This window comes from Saccoglossus kowalevskii, chromosome 19, assembly GCF_978046115.1.
Source record: "Saccoglossus kowalevskii chromosome 19, keSacKowa6.1, whole genome shotgun sequence".
NCBI classification, from domain to species: Eukaryota; Metazoa; Hemichordata; class Enteropneusta; family Harrimaniidae; genus Saccoglossus; species Saccoglossus kowalevskii.
In genome coordinates this window covers 29,166,472-29,185,493 of record NC_140659.1, presented here as the reverse complement: position 1 = coordinate 29,185,493, position 19,022 = coordinate 29,166,472, and the positions used below count along the sequence as shown (strand labels likewise).

The window sequence follows — 19,022 nt, the reverse complement described above, 5'->3', positions numbered from 1 at the left end:
TCCCTGCTAACAGTAGGGTGAAGTCCAAGAAAACTTTGAATTCCAGTGTGTTAAAAGATATTAGAAATGCATAATCATTGAAATATCTAATTTTGTCATTTATATTTACAGTAACTCGTGCTTCTCATAGAACTGGTAAGGCATTTAAAAACTTAGGTTGGTTACAAGTGTCTATGGTACAACAATTATAAATATTTAATAAAATCACAACCAGACAAAATTATAGCACCAGTTGCATGTTCCTATCTGCAACAGTGCCAGAGATATTAGTTATGCTTATTGACAAACGGATTAATATGCATGGCTTTCAACCCGAAAGCAACTGCATATAGGAGTGGTATTCCAGTTGTCTGGAGCACCTATAATGTGGTTAATTTATGCTAATTAGTAAGAACAGGGCATCTATGCAAGAATTTTCATTGAAATCTGATTTGTTCTTGAGATGCACAGGTGGAACAGACTTATACACAAATGTACTAACTGCAAAGGCACCGGGGAATCGAAAAGAATGAAATTCCTTCCACTGCTGATTACAAACAACCATAGCCTCCAACATCCATACAATATAGACAAGACTGATTAATTTTGAGTGCAAATCTGTATAAACAATAATTTTGCATGCCCTGTAGAAATTTGAATTGATTGTTAAATGTAGCTGTGAAAGAAATACATGTAGTATTAACTTGTGATTAAAGAACCTTTATTATAATAATGTGAATGAAATGTCAGAAGTTAACTTAAATGGACATCGGCAGATTCTTCATGCATGTCCCAGCAATCATTTACTTTCAGACTGTCGCAGGAACTTTATTTTTGCCAGCTTCATCATATCCTTGTATGGTGTGGTGCTTTCGCTTGGTACATGTGGAAGCTGAAAAATTCGTCTCATTTTGGGCGACTTTAGTAGTAAGTTCTGTCCAAGTCCATATACACTCGATGATGCCCAATACAGAGACATGCCCTTGAAAGAGATTGAGTAAAATGTTATCGGTCATCTAGGAAGGGCTCCCATGTTAAATGGACAAGAAAAATGTAATGTTCTGTATTAATCTCAATGTGCCTTACAGAATAATGCAACACATCTAAGCAAAACTTGGCAAGAAAAGTACTGGCCAACAAGTTGCTCAATTAATACTACATATATTGTATTAATCTCAATGTGCCTTACAGAATAATGCAACACATCTAAGCAAAATTTGGCAAGAAAAGTACTGGCCAACAGGTTGCTCAATTAATACTACATATATTGTATTAATCTCAATGTGCCTTACAGAATAATGCAACACATCTAAGCAAAATTTGGCAAGAAAAGTACTGGCCAACAGGTTGCTCAATTAATACTACATATATTGTATTAATCTCAATGTGCCTTACTGAATAATGCAACACATCTAAGCTAAATTTGGCAAGAAAAGTACTGGCCAACGGGTTGCTCAATTAATACTACATATATTGTATTAACCTCAATGTCCTGTGCAAAATAAAATACTAGCCAGATTTGGAAAAAGGTGGGAAAACCCTGCAGTTTTGACTCCCATGTCTAAGCACACAATGGAAGTCTCTTACATTTTGTATGTTCCACCAAGGAAATGCTGGTCAGATTTCATAGATGCTTTGGGACAATGCACAGACCCGATTAGTTTTGGGTTAATATTCATACATAATAATTGCATAATTAGTCAATTTTCGGCTTTCCAACTGATATCTCAAGTACTCAGTACTGTAAAATAATTTATTTTAGCTGGAATAAATTTTCGCTGAAAAGAAAGACTTTTTGTATGGAATGTATTTTCACTGATTTTTGACAAGTTGAATGTTATATATAGGAAAAAATTATTATATATTCGCACTGAATCATTCTATTAGCAAAAATAAAGTTTTTTTAAAGTAATCACCACTTTTTAATGAAACTTGGTACATATGTGCCCCGGAACAATACTCTGGCCTTATTTGTTTTGGGTTAAAATCTATGCATAATACATGTAATTACCCAATTTGTCAAAAAACAATTATTACATTTCAATAAGACTTGGTATATAATAGCCTGGAAACAATGCTTGAACCTGATTAGTTTTGGATTGAAATTTAAGCATACTAATTTCCCAATTTACAATGAAATTTGGTTCATAGATGCTCTAGAATAATCCAGACGTGATTAGTTTAATGTTGAAAACCATGCATATTGATTATCTAATTATTATTAGACAGATTTAAATTGAACTTGTGGTAGAGGTGTTCTGGAATAAATTAGAGTGCAAACCACAGATGTACAATCAAATTTATTATAATATATTATAAACTTTAATAATATGGATCTCATTTTATTTATGTTGTGCATCTCGAATAGCTGACAAGATTGTTTGCAAGGCTAATTTTAAATTTTGGAATTAATTATAATATGCCTCCAATAATCTCAGCACACTCGGCTTTTTCAAAGTTGTCTTTGATTTATATTTACCCTTGTATCTGCTTAGTACACTTGGAGAGTGTATTACTAACAGCTGATTTTCATTCTGTTCAAGTTTGACCCCATATCTTAGAAATTCCATTTGCTAGTTGCACCAAATTTGAAGATTCTCAAATATAAATTGTTGTAACAAGAAGACTATTTTGAGTAAAGTATACATGGAACACATACCAAAATTGCACTTTGTCAATCTCTCAAACCAATTAATATATCTAAGTTTAAAAAAAATTGGATATTGTAACTTATGATGGAGTCAAAAACAATAACAACACCACCACCATAGACAGATATTGCAAAAGCCAACTTACTGTAGGTAGATATGCAGCTAATGGTACCATAGCAACTGAGAAAAAGCGGAAGAGGTTTGTAATTCTTCCTTGCCATTTGGTTGGTTTTGTAGATCTCAATGCATGCATCTCAATCACCAGTAAATTACTCAATCCAAGAATGATTGGTAATATCACAAAGGGATCAGGTAAGGTTAAATCTGGAAACCAAAGAGCGCCCTCAGTGGCCATAGATGGTACCAAAGGGCCAAATTCTGGAAAAAGAAATCGAGTGTAATTATTGTAATGTACTACCGACACAACAAACCCATTCCATTATTTTTACAAATATCTATGCCAGTTTAATCCAATCAGCCATTTGATGAGCCCAGTGCATAATGGTGTCATTCAAAAATGTTCCAAAATTTTTCTATTGGCCAAGTAGGAAATTTATGAAAATGAAGGGCATGGATTTGTTGTGTTGATAGTACTAACATTTATAGATATTTAATTTCACTGTTTTGATCATATTCACTGGGTTTTATATTCATGGATATTCTGGGAAATCACCAAAACTTGAAATGAAATACACATGTAACAATTTAAATACTGTGGAATACTTTATTTTCGCTGAAAAGGCTTTTTTGCGCGTTTTGCTTGGAATTTATTTTCACTGATTTTTGATCAGATTAATGTAAAATATAGGAAAAAATGTATATTCGCTGGATTTTATTTTCACGGAATCATCCCTTCAGCGAAAATAGCGAAAATAAATTCCAAGCGAAAATAAAGTATTCTACAGTATATAATCAAACTTTCAAACCATATGATGCCACATTACTAATGTATTCATCCCATAATGCAGCTGGATGTTCATCCCAACCCAGTATATATAAAAGCAGCACACATTGTGTTGTAAAATGATGTATACAATCACAGCCAGCTGGCGCACAAGTGATAATAAAATAGATGTGATATTTACTCTATGGGGGCAGCCATCTTGAAAGAGGCAAGTTGTGAATTGCATTTTTCAGATTCCTACAAATCAGAAAAAAGTACCAATCTTTCACAGCCAAACGATCAATTAAGATAATACTAAGCCAACCGCTAAATACATTCATTCAAAGTCATCGTTTTTGTGTGGAAAATACATAAAGAACATAGAACACTTTCCTGGGGTATTTGAAACCAAAAAAATTCTTTCCAACTCAGTGGCCAATCAGCGAGGGCATTACAGTTAGATGACAATTTTGGTTTTGGCTGTGCACCAGCTGACTGTGTATACAACGTGCATGAAATCTGAAAGTTCACTGCGTGATAGTATACCTTGGGCTACTTTTCCAGGAAATGCACCAGTCATATTTCTCAATGCAAATGATATGAATACCCACATAGGTAGCTGAACCCAGAGTAGAAGGCTAGCTTTAAATGGATGGATGTTATCACGAATATACAACGCAGTCACAACTTTCTTCATCTAAGGATTAAACAAGACATTACTGGTAAATCAAATATTTTTCAACTTTCACAAAAGTTCACAAACAAATACTTGATTGTCCAATAGAATAATATTTCAAAATAAAGCTGAATAATTGTGTGTTTTCTGCTCAAAATATTTAAAAACTATTTTTATCAGCAATAATACAGTTACTATGGTAATACTACTCTGTGTAGTGTGGTTTCTTCATTTTTTTTTCAAGGTTGTCACAATGAACAAACATTTTTTGTTGCCCTACTACAGAAGTGGTTGTCCCGAACAACTGCCGATTCAGAACATGGTCTTTCATTAAAAAACAATTCACTGTATTATTTCACTCAACAAATTATATTGGAAATTGAAAAATAAATTTGCTGTTATCAGCAATAAATCATTTACTCTCAGACAGATCGGTCTGATCTTGAACATGACATTCTATATGGAATTCAGAATCAACTAAAGCTGCAGAGTTTGATGGCTGAATATGTGTTAATGTGTACACACTGATATATATGTTATTTTTCTCAGAAAATGCTTTGGTCATACATGCAACATAGCAAGTTTATCGGTTAAAGCATTCACAAAATTGACACACATGCACAACATTGCAGTCATTGTTGCTGAAAATCAAAGATGGCATCCAAACCATGTGACTGATCAATCATTTTTTAAGTCAAGTCAATCGGTTAAAGGCCCAGGTATACTATAAATACGCTCCTAAACAATAGGGATTATTTCCTTGCTTGTCATGCTGTAGTAAACAGTTCAAACCAAGCTCTGGTAAAAACGCGTTTTCTCGAACTTACAGGTCTATTATGTCGTGCCAAAGTGGATGCATTTTGACTATGAATATCACAGCAGTGACTGTGTGTAGTATTTATGACAATAAATAGTGTACGGGTTGAGATTTTGGCGGATAAAAGTCAAAAACAGGAACCGGGGAAAGGGACGCGCTACTAATCTTGAATAATTAACTGCTGTCAATGTGCTGCAGTAACGTGATGTTGGACCGCTGAAACAGGATGCGTCATAGGCTATGCAAGTGATTAACAACACTTATTAACATAGCCACACCTCCAATTCACACTTGCCCGGGGCAAATGAATTGGGCCTTTAAAGCACTCCTGAGAAATAAAGGTCCCAAATTGTAGTAAATTTTGCCAAAAATGCAAGATGGCTACCAAACCATATGACTGATAAAATTATTTTATTTTTACCTGTAAGAAGCTTTACCCATATTAGTAATATACAAAACAAGTCATTGAAAAGGGGACACAGTCCCCGTTAAATTATTGAAAGTTTTCTTTGTGCTCGTCATATTAAAGCGGAGGGGTTGTCGGGAGCGTGTCCTTGAAACTTGAGTTCCAATTGGCGTATAACAGATTGTTTATTTACATCAAAACACGTGTTCCGTGTAGTAGTAATATGGCCATAAAAACAGTCGTTATTCGACCATCTTTGATCTGATTATGAAACATGTATGTATGTGCCAAATACAAATGAAAATGGTACATAAATTGTGGAAATATAGTAGTAAGGCCAAAAAGTCAGATAGCTGTCAATCGGTCATCCTTGACAAGATTTTGAAACAAATTGTCATGGACATGCATCCTAACATGTATAAAGTACATGTATGTGCCAAATTGGAATGAAAACTGACAGAGCACGTCCAAGATACCGCATAAAAAAAACAAGATTCCTGCCAGTCGACCATCTTTGATCCAATTGCGAAATAAATCGTCATGGACATGTATCCTTACATGTATAATCTATGTACCAAGTTTGAATGGCAACTGACAAAGCATGTCCAAAATACAACATTTTCAAAAAACATGATGGCTGCCAGTCGGCCATTTTGAATCGAATCACTAAATCACTGCATGTGCATATGTCCCACATAAGGTACTAGGCACATGCAAAGAATGAACGGAATAGGTCCACAGGATTCTGAAATATGACTCTAGACAGACTGACACACCGACGGACGGACAGACAGACAGACTCAGGAACTCACGGACGGTCGGAGACATGTATCCTAACATGTATGATCTATGTACTAAATTTGAATGTAAACTGACAAAGCATGTCCAAAATACAACATTTTCAAAAACAAAATTGCTGCCAGTCGGCCATCTTTGATCCAATTGTGAAATAAATCATCATGGACATGTATCCTGACATGTATAATCTATGTACCAAGTTTGAATGAAAACTGACAAAGCATGTCCAAAATACAACATTTTCAAACAACAAGATGGCTGCCAGTCGGCCATCTTTGATCCAATTGTGAAATAAATCATCATGGACATGTATCCTAACATGTATGATCTATGTACTAAATTTGAATGTAAACTGACAAAGCATGTCCAAAATACAACATTTTCAAAAAACAAGATGGCTGCCAGTCGGCCATCTTTGATCCAATTGTGAAATAAATCATCATGGACATGTATCCTAACATGTATAATCTATGTACCAAGTGTGAATAAAAACTGACAAAGCATGTCCAAAATACAACATTTTCAAGAAACAAGATGGCTGCCAGTCGGCCATTTTGAATCGAATCGCTAAACCACTGCATGTGCATATGTCCCACATAACGTACTAGGCGCATGCAAAGAATGAACAGAATCGGTCAAAGGGATTCTGAGATATGACTTCGGACGGACGCACAGACGAATTATAAGTCCCCGTTGTCGGACTTCGTTCGAACAGGGACTAATAACAAGTCGGTTAAAGCACTCATGAGAAACAAATGTGTAACATTTTGGCATTTTTCCCAAAAAATTCAAGATGGCAGCCAAACCATGAGATTGATCAGAATTATTATTCTGATATTATATTCCCCTTAAAAAGCTTTGGCAATACATTCTTTCCCAAAATATCATGTTCAAGAGTTTAAGCAACTTTCAGTCATTTTTGTTGAAAATCAATGATGGCAGGAAAAATCACCCGAATAATTTGAGAGATGCAACATGGCAAAGTTTGAAGAAATATGGTAACTGAGACATCAGTAAAAAACTACTTTTTGTTTGGTAGAAATCCAATATGGCGACCAAACCACATAACCAACCCCCAAAAAATTCTCAAACTTTAAATGTGCTTTAGTCATTGTTGCCAAAAACAACTTTTATATCAAATAAATACATGTAGGTTAAGTGGTTGAGAAACCCTCAGAAAGCGACCACTCCCAATCCTAGATGGCTACCGAACCAATTGACCACTCCAAATCCTAGATGGCTATCGAACCAATTGACCACTCCCAATCCTAGATGGCTACCGAACCAATTGACCACTCCCAATCCTAGATGGCTACCGAACCAATTGACCACTCCCAATCCTAGATGGCTACCGAACCAATTGACCACTCCCAATCCTAGATGGCTACCGAACCAATTGACCACTCCCAATCCTAGATGGCTACCGAACCAATTGACCACTCCCAATCCTAGATGGCTACCGAACCAATTGACCACTCCCAATCCTAGATGGCTACCGAACCAATTGACCACTCCCAATCCTAGATGGCTACCGAACCAATTGACCACTCCCAATCCTAGATGGCTACCGAACCAATTGACCACTCCCAATCCTAGATGGCTACCGAACCAATTGACCACTCCCAATCCTAGATGGCTACCGAACCAATTGACCACTCCCAATCCTAGATGGCTACCGAACCAATTGACCACTCCCAATCCTAGATGGCTACCGAACCAATTGACCACTCCCAATCCTAGATGGCTACCGAACCAATTGACCACTCCCAATCCTAGATGGCTACCGAACCAATTGACCACTCCCAATCCTAGATGGCTACCGAACCAATTGACCACTCCCAATCCTAGATGGCTACCGAACCAATTGACCACTCCCAATCCTAGATGGCTACCAAACCAATTGACCATTCCCAATCCTAGATGGCTACCAAACCAATTGACCACTCCCAATCCTAGATGGCTACTGAACCAATTGACCACTCCCAATCCTAGATGGCTACCGAACCAATTGACCACTCCCAATCCTAGATGGCTACCGAACCAATTGACCACTCCCAATCCTAGATGGCTACCGAACCAATTGACCACTCCCAATCCTACATGGCTACCGAACCAATTGACCACTCCCAATCCTAGATGGCTACCAAACCAATTGACCACTCCCAATCCTAGATGGCTACCGAACCAATTGACCACTCCCAATCCTAGATGGCTACCGAACCAATTGACCACTCCCAATCCTAGATGGCTACCGAACCAATTGACCACTCCCAATCCTAGATGGCTACCGAACCAATTGACCACTCCCAATCCTAGATGGCTACCGAACCAATTGACCACTCCCAATCCTAGATGGCTACCGAACCAATTGACCACTCCCAATCCTAGATGGCTACCGAACCAATTGACCACTCCCAATCCTAGATGGCTACCGAACCAATTGACCACTCCCAATCCTAGATGGCTACCGAACCAATTGACCACTCCCAATCCTAGATGGCTACCGAACCAATTGACCACTCCCAATCCTAGATGGCTACCGAACCAATTGACCACTCCCAATCCTAGATGGCTACCAAACCAATTGACCACTCCCAATCCTAGATGGCTACCAAACCAATTGACCACTCCCAATCCTAGATGGCTACCGAACCAATTGACCACTCCCAATCCTAGATGGCTACCAAACCAATTGACCACTCCCAATCCTAGATGGCTACCAAACCAATTGACCACTCCCAATCCTAGATGGCTACTGAACCAATTGACCACTCCCAATCCTAGATGGCTACCAAACCAATTGACCACTCCCAATCCTAGATGGCTACCGAACCAATTGACCACTCCCAATCCTAGATGGCTACCGAACCAATTGACCACTCCCAATCCTAGAGGGCTACTGAACCAATTGACCACTCCCAATCCTAGATGGCTACCGAACCAATTGACCACTCCCAATCCTAGATGGCTACCGAACCAATTGACCACTCCCAATCCTAGATGGCTACCGAACCAATTGACCACTCCCAATCCTAGATGGCTACCGAACCAATTGACCACTCCCAATCCTAGATGGCTACCGAACCAATTGACCACTCCCAATCCTAGATGGCTACCGAACCAATTGACCACTCCCAATCCTAGATGGCTACCGAACCAATTGACCACTCTAAATCCTAGATGGCTGCCGAACCAATTGACCACTCCCAATCCTAGATGGCTACCGAACCAATTGACCACTCCCAATCCTAGATGGCTACCGAATCAATTGACCAATCAAAATTCTTGTAAACCAGGGTGGGGTCCTATCATTATAGAACATTTCAGACCATTTAGTTCAGTAGTTTCAGTTTATGAATAGACTCATTGCTACATTGTATACAGACCAAATTTTTAAGATAAATATGGAGTTAAAACTAAATAGAAAAAAGTAAATCATGATCTGTTCAATAAGGCCAGACTTTTATTACTGTAGAATACTTTATTTTCGCTTGGAATTTATTTTCGCTATTTTCGCTGAAGGGATGATTCCGTGAAAATAAAATCCAGCGAATATACATTTTTCCCTATATTTTACATTAATCTCATCAAAAATCAGTGAAAATATATTCCAAGCAAAACGCCCAAAAAGCCTTTTCAGCGAAAATAAATTCCAGCGAAAATAAAGTATTCCACAGTATCCTTTGTTTCGCGAACCCGCTGAATGAACAGGAGCCGAAAATGAAATAAAAATTAAATTTTATTTCAGCGTAATTTCTCGCGTCCGCCGACTTGTAAGTGCAAAAAATTGCTAAAAAAAACTTGTTTTTATCTTCATTTGTTTCCGCCCGCCACATAACAAACCCAAGTTGCATTTTCATGGGAGTATCATGATCAAAGTCTTGCGCAGATGAGAAACAAGGTTATACATGGAATAAAATGTTATTTCATTTCTTCTCTTTGATCAATGATCTCATTTACAATTCTTTGGGAATCACACAAATCTAATGGAAAAAAAAGAATTAATTTTATTTTTTTTTCGCCTTCCTCAAAAAAATTGCCTTATAAAAACTCGAGAAACAAGGAATAAAAAAAGTCTGGCCTAATGGAAAGTTATACTCTTTGTTTGAAACTCTGTAATACTTCAAAAAAAATTAACAAAATAAAGGGGATCACAAACCTAACACGGCAGTGTATACAGTTTGTCATATATGATAGACTAACGATGTGATTATACAATTTCACGATTACCAAAATTATCAGTAAATAAATAATGCATTAAAATAAAATATATGATAAATTAATAAACAAATTACGTATTTGAAAAAAAAAAGCCTAAACTAGATAACAAGCACACCATTTAAAGCCTGTATATTATCAAGATACAATATACTGTACCTGCATTTTGAAATAAACTCTTGATTTATTTTTTCCCCAATTTTCATCAACTTCTTTCTGTTTGACATAGACCTGTAGCTGCCTTCCATATTGCGCAATCTGTGGCTGTAAAAGTTCCAATCTGGCAAAGATGTAATGCTGATAAACAGCAAATGGTAGCGTCACCGCAGTTCGTAATGCAAAAGTGGTTAATATTATAGAAGCCCACCATGGCAGATTGGTGAAATCGTGTCCTGTTTCAAGTACTTGTTGGGCAAACCAAACTGGAGGTGAGTCTTTATAAAATAGTGTTTCATACAGTGATGTATGGGTAGAACTATTCACAGTTTGAATGTTGAATGGTCCGGCACATGGAAGAGCTGAGGCACAGAGCCAAGCCCTGTGCGGGAACACAACCTGAAATAAACAATACATGTATTTCAATTAATTTAATTACCTATAGGTGATTTTCCAATCAACTGTGAGATCTCGCGAGTTGAGTGAAAGACGCGCAGCAAACGTTAGCTGCAAAAATTTGATTTTAAACTCTAATTTCTTTATTTCGTAGCTCACATCAAAAGGCCGATCTTGGACAGGGTAATATTGCGTTTGAATACCCTCACTTCATCGAAATAGCCTATCATTAAATGTGTACAGCATATTATTAAGCATGGAAATATCCTCCAAAATACTTTCGCATTTGTCAAATCCCACGCGGTGTTACGACGCTACAACCTTTGTTTGTCCTGTTTTTACGTTTGATTTCACGCATAATGCAGGATCTCGTAGTGAATGGACAATGGTCTATAATAATTATTGATGTTAAACTAGGTGGTTGTAACACAGCACATACATGTATTCCGTGTATTTTACATGCGTTGTATATACATGTACATGTATGAGACCGACGTTGAATATGATGCATTGTGATCACCACTTAACCATTTGAGTGCCAGATATTTTTCCTGCTCAAAATACAGTGCAAATATACTACATTTGAAAATAATCACTATATTTCGTCATCATTTTGGACCATACAGACTGTTTCAGATATTGGTTTTAGTTTTTAATCAAAAGGTTTGTCAATTTTTTCATGTGGTGAAGAGCAGATTGCACAAAATTATTTTGTAGATGAGGCCATAAGTTGACAATAACATTCGAAGGGTTGATAAATAATCCAGTGACATTGAACATGAATGTGCTGATTGGTTATTGACCTGTACATGTGCAAATGTATAGACCATTTTCCGTTCACTGCGAGAATCACGCGTTATGCGTGAAATCGAACGTAAAAACAGGACAAACAAAGGTCATAGCGTCGTAGTGGCGTCAAACATCGCGTGGGATTCGACAAACGCGAAGTATTTTGGGGGACATTTCCATGCTTAATAATGTGCTGTCCACATTTGATGATAGGCAATTTCGATTAAGTAAGGGTATTCAGAAGCAATATTCCTCTGTCGAAGATCGGCCAGTCGATGTGAGTTACGAAATAAAGAAATTCTAGTTCAAAATCAAATCGTTCGATTTTTGCGGTAGACGTTCGACGCGCGTTTTTCATACATCTCACGAGATCTCGCAATTGTACGGAAAATCCCCTATTAACAAGCAACAGATGACATAGTGCATTTTATATACCAGATCAACATGCATGGTACCTCCTAGACTCAAATCCTACCTGGAGCTGTACAGCATAAAGAGTTTTGATCCAAACCCTGACCAAGTTTTCTCACTACTGTCTCAGCTTCATTCACTAACAGATGTGACTTTGTGGAAACCTCGCTAAAGTTCCATGGTGTATGGATCTGAGTAGGAGTCATTGATGCCTACATGGCTCATTACACCAGGTGTCATAATGTTTAGTAAACATACATTGCAAAACAGTCAGCAAACCAGCTACATGTAACTGTTCAGCTATATGAATTTTTTAATTTTGGTGTCAGATTTCAAAGTGCCGGATCACACCATTATCAAAAGGGATATAAAACCAAATGGGAGAACATGAAAAGTGTTATGAATATGTATACAAATTACTTTAACAAAACACATTTTACTCATAAATGATTGAAGTTTGAGTAACAGATGGCGTATGTAAGTCGCAAAACTATTTAATTTATGTATGTGTTTTGATCACAGAGACTTGTGATCAACCCATACGTGTATATGCAAGACTGCTTAAAAAGAAAGTCAATGCTAACAACATAATACTTCCATATAAAAGAACTTGGCAAATGTACGAACATGCAATTTACAGTTTTTTTATATCCATTTTCATTCTCTAGATATTCAAATTTTCATCAATTTATGTAGTCCGCCATCTTGATTCTTCAGCAAAGGATTATGGGTAAAGTATGACATCATAGAATCTGTTGTCAGAAATTGAGAAAATGATTTCATCTATAACTTCAAAAGTTGAACTTCAAATTGGCTGAAAGTTTAGAACATGATAGCATACAGGCACTAGTGCCAAACATGCTAATATAAAATAGCTGTCATGGAAACAAAACTGAAAATATTCAATTTTATGTTTTTCTACCAAATGCTCAAATTTCCTTATATTGTATAGAATTTACCGATGTGAGTAGGTTACAATGTATATAGGTGATATATTACCTGTTGACCACAAAAAGGTGACAAAAAAGTGTCATTCTATATTTCACGACTAAAATAACGATTTTTATTTTTTTAACATTTTTGGCAATAAATTCACTTTATGTGTATTTGTAACATTCTAATTTCCATTACTACAATTATATACATGAATAAAATGCACAATGAAAATTTGAACTAATTCGCATCAGTATTTCTCATGTTATAGATGAAATCATTTTCTAAATTATCATGAAGAACAATGTTACTACCACATTTTAAAAAATAAATCGTCATTCACAGAAAATAAAAACAGGGTAGAAGATGTGGTAACAAATATTTTATCTCATTATTACTAGTAGCTTCACGGTGAGTTTCGCGGTAAGTGAGTTTTCGGGGAGCAGGGCTCTGTCTCAGTAACTGGTTCTTTCATCCTTAATGTTTTATGAATTAAAGTTATATGTTTCTTTAACAACTGGCGCTATTCTGGGAATACCATCCTGGCAGGAGTTCCAAAATAAGACCCATGCTCTGATAATGCCTCTAGTTTCAAAGACGAGTAAACATTATCCTTATGATTTTATTGGTATGATTTTAAAGGATATTTGAATATTGTTTATTGAAATTAATTATCCCCACAACCGTTTTCAAATATAGATAAATTGTAGTATGTAACAAACTGTATAACTCAGTCTCAACAATGAAATAATAAAATGTATATACATGTATATATTTACATTATTACTAATGCATTGCAATACAACTAATTCAAATTGAAAGAAATTGCAATATAAAATAGTAATACTTCTCAAAGGCGTATTTCGCGGTCAGTGTTATTAACGAAAATATTTGTTTATATTATATAAACTTGCTTGGCAACACCCACCCCAATTAGATATAATGTGTATATATTTTAATAAATAAAGATATAAAAATGAAATATTAATTATTTCATAGTTTATTATATAACAGTAATCAATATTTTTCCTTGCCAGAATATTGTATAACTTCATACGGGAATCCTGATAAAGTTCACAACTGGCGATTTAGCACTATTAGGTATTGTCAACTTGTCAGCAAATAATTAAGCCAAGGCGGTTTCGATTTCGAAGTTTGAATTACTAAATGAAGTACAGGACGACAAAGCTGAAAATCTCAAAAGTGAATATTCGTGGTGTTTTTAATTCTAATTGGACCGGAAATGGGAATTTGTTAGTACTCTAAATAACATATTGGCGATCCGCTCCGCTAGGATTGCCCTTAAAATCACTTTTTGGCGATCCGCTGGAATTGCCCTTATAATCACTTTTGTAGGTTTGTATAAGTGTGTGTGTGATTTCCAGTGTTTTCACGAAATATTTCTTCTGTGATTTTTTTGGCTTGGCAGATTTCGCTCAAAATTGGCAGGTATGTCACACCTTCACCCTAGTTATTGGAAAAAATCTGAAAAAAAATGTGGCCCACCATTGGCATAGCAGCAGCCAAACAAATTTTTTTGGATAGCTTCGCGCCAAATGTATCTGGGATATTTGGGCTAAAACACCACTAACATAGCTCATTCTACTCAGCTTGAGTGTGGGCACAAAGTTACTATTTGAATTTTTGATTTTTTTTTTATTACTGAGAAATTTGACCCCAAAGTTGGGGTAACTGTTCACCAAAAATGGCTTTTTAACTCTTCTGTGATTTTTTTGGCTGAGCCGATTTGGTTCAAACTTGGCAGGCAAATCACACCTTCACTGTAAAATCTGAACACAAATTCTGGCCCACCATACATGTAGCTCATTATACTCAGCTTAGGTGTTTGTTTTTCTCATGTCTATTTTCATTACCGAGAAAATTGTCCTCAAAGTGGAGGTAACTTTTCATCAGCAATGGCTTTTAACTCCTCTGTGATTTTTTTGGCTTGGCTGATTTTGTTCATACTTGACAGGTAGGTTTTACTGTCACTAATTGGAAAAAAATCCTGGTCCAGCACTGTCATTGCAACAGCCAAAAACTGATTTTTGAATATTTCTCCCCCACATTTATTTTCTCCTACAAGTTTTGTAAATATAGCCATGTTCAAATGATCATGCTTTTTATTTTGGCTACGTTGCACACTGGTAAGGGATCACTGGCGCCGACATTGTTACACTGTATCAACATAATCCCAATGCAACTTTGAACTTTGAATAAACTGTAAATGCTGCCTTCAATCTAGAAAATACTATCGCAAAACGGTTGGAAATAATAAATTTAACAACAGAATATGTCTTGACAATAAAATAAAGTAACTTCTAAAGACTGAGTGTTTTTTTTGGTGAACTTTGTATACGATGCCCGGTGCCTACCATGGCAACAACCGAAAACATGTTGCTTGTTTTTTGAGCGGAGCCAATTGCCAACCAGCCTACCGGCTTGTTTTAGTATAAGCTAGTAACAACTTGTCAATAATTATGGGATGATTTGTAAGCATAAGATTGTTATGTAAACTTCGTTCATTAATGGAATACAGTGCAATGATGCTAGAATAGTAAGAATAGTAAAAAAAATTCAGCTAATGTCAGTTGCCCGTGCCATGTGAGCCGGCTACAGAACCAAAACAATCTGTCAGCCTTCGTCGCCCACAGCATCGATATGATTTTATATTGCATAGAAATGAACACTAAATGCAGCTATCCCAGTCAGCAATCGGATCATCAATCTTAGTGGTCCGTAAGTGAATGTTGTCAAGTTCGAGAGTGTGTTTTAACGTACAGCGACATGAACATTATTGCTACAATTTTGGGCTTGAACATGTTCTATATTCACCCAAAACAAAAACGAACCTGAAACAATGTAGCTGTCCGATCTAAATGACCTGCGTCTATGAAAATCGAGTCTTATCTCCCTTGCGTTTCTGATCGACAGAAAGTAAGGGCCAATCTACAATGATTGTTCGCTTATCATCAATTCACAAAGGTCAAAAACATTTTTAAACGTTTTTGAAACGAATCAATATTCTAGTTATCTCTGGTGCGACTGCAGTCTTTAGAACAAACTTGAGGGACTGTAAAATGCAATTTATGGTACGCGACTTAAAAACGCAATTTACACGTGAATTTCCCAACAAACGTTTAAATGTTTTAGTTGTACATGTATGTGGTGTGGCACTGGTGTGGAAAGCAGTCGAATAAAATGGCGACAACCTTCGAACGCATTGTTATGCTAATTTGTTTTTCCGGCATGTTAGTTGACAGAGAAATTTTCGGCGATAGCTATGTGGATTTGAACCAAAATGTTATCGGCAAGACTCAGAATACTGAAACGTAATTGAAGGCAAATGAACACGTCAAGCAAAAAAATTACTTTTTCCAGTCGTGACGTGAAATGGATACTTATACCATTTTGACTCAGTTGATTTGAGGGTGTCACAATAAGCGAGGGAGTAAATCGTTTTTATGCTACGAAAAAAATGAAGACCTTGAACGTACTTTTTGGACTTTAGTACAACGTCATTTTTGTTTGATTACCTAACGTTTTTAGGTTCATGTGCTGTAAGTTACAAAGCACTTACCTAAGCGGCCGTCCCTCAGAAAATAATGAAGCAAAGGCATTTTCAATGTCAAAATCGCGAAACTTGCCCTTTTCACACAAACTGAGAAGTTTGAATTACTAAACAAAGTACAGGACGACGAAGATAAAATATCCAAGAATCAACACATACCAAAAATTATATCACAAAAGTGAATATATATTCGTGGTGTATTTTAGGTCTAACCAGACCGGAAGTGGAAATTTGTTAGTACTCTAAATATCCAAACATATTTTAGTATAAGGTAGTAATTATTATTTTCATTTCTTGGATGCTTTGAACTACACGTAGCATAAATTGAAATCTATGTACTAGTACACTAAAGGATATCTCTGTAGGTCTGTGAATGTGCTTGTTTTTATTGGGACCTTGTCGTCAATAGCCTTGCATGTGGGCGTCAGTAGGCCCACGCCGGCCGAACGGCATCTGACCTCACTATTAAAGTGTGTTGGGTTTGGAGCGGCGCGGAAGGCGCAACACACGCGGCCTCGTCAGGCATCAAGTACAAATGAAGAAAAAAAAAACTCTAAACAGCCGTGTACACGGAGTAATGAAAAAGGATTACACAATACATGTAGTACTACATCGGGTTCAGGGTCCGGACTGTACACCGACGTTGCCGTTTATCCCGACCACCGTCCCTCAACACCTTGAGGGACGGTGTCCCGACCTAATACGTGCTGGGTACACGGTGTCCGTCTTTAAACAAACTGTAAACCATGTTTACTCACCCGTTTTGAACGCAATCCAACAAGCACAAGTCGAGACATTATATTTTAAGAAAATTTCATTATCACTGTGCGTTTCGGCCGATATTTGAATGAGAGCTTCAACTACTAAGTTACTCCGTGGGCGCCGCCATGTTTGTTTAGGGTCCCCTATCGAACTTAAAATAATCAAGTTTGATTGGCCGAACACTTTGGAAAGAATTCCTTTTTCAAGAAGGCCAAACCAGAAAAAAAAACATAAAAAAAAAGTACATGAGTGTTATTAAATTTAATGTTTTGCCAGGTGAGTTTTTACGTTATTTAAGAGAGATAGGATACAGTAAATGACAGTCATTTGATAAATAGCTGTTGCAGCTAGTTTTATAGCCCACCTAATATGTTTGCCTTGGAAAAGAAAGCCTTCGATTCAAAAGATTGATAAAAGACGTTTTCGTTTTGTAAATACATGTATAGCGCTTCATCTAAAATAACATTATTTTAATTAAAATCGCCTGTGAAATGCCAACCTACACAATTGTGTTTTTAGTTTATGTTGCCCAGAAATGGATATGTGTAAAAAAAAATTAAATAATAAATCGAGTAAAATTGAAAAAAAAGATTACGAGTTGTAGCCATCTTGGCTTCCCATCGACTGTTGGGGAAACCTGATAAGGTCAAAGACGACTACCGAATAACAGTTTTCGTGCGTTATCCCAAGAATTGTTAGAACTTTTAGAACATAAACGTGTCAATAATGACATACCCCTCCCAAATACTGAAAAGGGTGTGAAGCTGGTTGTTTGAAACCCCTACCCCTTATCAGACAGAAATAAACTCAAATTGTCTACCCATTTTCAGACAAACTGTGGTATTTGACACCCCTTTCCAGACAGTAATCATAAGGGTACCAAGGGAACAGTAGGTGGACTTGAAAGAAAAAAAATTAAAATGCTTTGACGATCAAAATGAAGTTACAGAAAGAAAAAATCAGCTTCATTCTCCTGACTCAAGCTCTAGAGACAGTCTTTGGGAAATATGGGCCCCTTTTCAGACAGAACAAATATATCCCTTTTCCCTTTTCAGACAGAACAAATATATCTCTTTTCCCTTTTCAGACAGAACAAATATATCCCTTTTCCCTTTTCAGACAGAACAAATATATCCCTTTTCCCTTTTCAGACAGAACAAATATATCTCTTTTCCCTTTTCAGACAGAACAAATATATCCCTTTTCCCTTTTCAGACAGAACAAATATATCCCTTTTCCCTTTTCAGACAGAACAAATATATCTCTTTTCCCTTTTCAGACAGAACAAATATATCCCTTTTCCCTTTTCAGACAGAACAAATATATCTCTTTTCCCTTTTCAGACAGAACAAATATATCCCTTTTCCCTTTTCAGACAGAACAAATATATCCCTTTTCCCTTTTCAGACAGAACAAATATATCTCTTTTCCCTTTTCAGACAGAACAAATATATCTCTTTTCCCTTTTCAGACAGAACAAATATATCCCTTTTCCCTTTTCAGACAGAACAAATATATCTCTTTTCCCTTTTCAGACAGAACAAATATATCTCTTTTCCTTTTTCAGACAGAACAA

At 36.5% G+C, this 19,022-nt stretch overlaps 1 protein-coding gene across 1 annotated transcript; it reads right to left on the bottom strand.

Moving 5' to 3' along the window:
• Window positions 1–678: 678 nt before the first annotated feature.
• Window positions 679–17,588, bottom strand: LOC100377335 (cytochrome c oxidase assembly protein COX18, mitochondrial-like). The gene is made up of 5 exons (XM_002737271.3): window positions 17,443–17,588; window positions 10,588–10,983; window positions 4,060–4,210; window positions 2,776–3,008; window positions 679–961 (listed from the first exon to the last, which is right to left on the bottom strand). Exons 1-5 carry the CDS (start codon window positions 17,479–17,481, stop codon window positions 779–781), a joined length of 1,002 nt encoding a protein of 333 aa, XP_002737317.1. The 5' UTR covers window positions 17,482–17,588; the 3' UTR covers window positions 679–778.
• Between the last annotated feature and the right edge of the window lie 1,434 nt (window positions 17,589–19,022).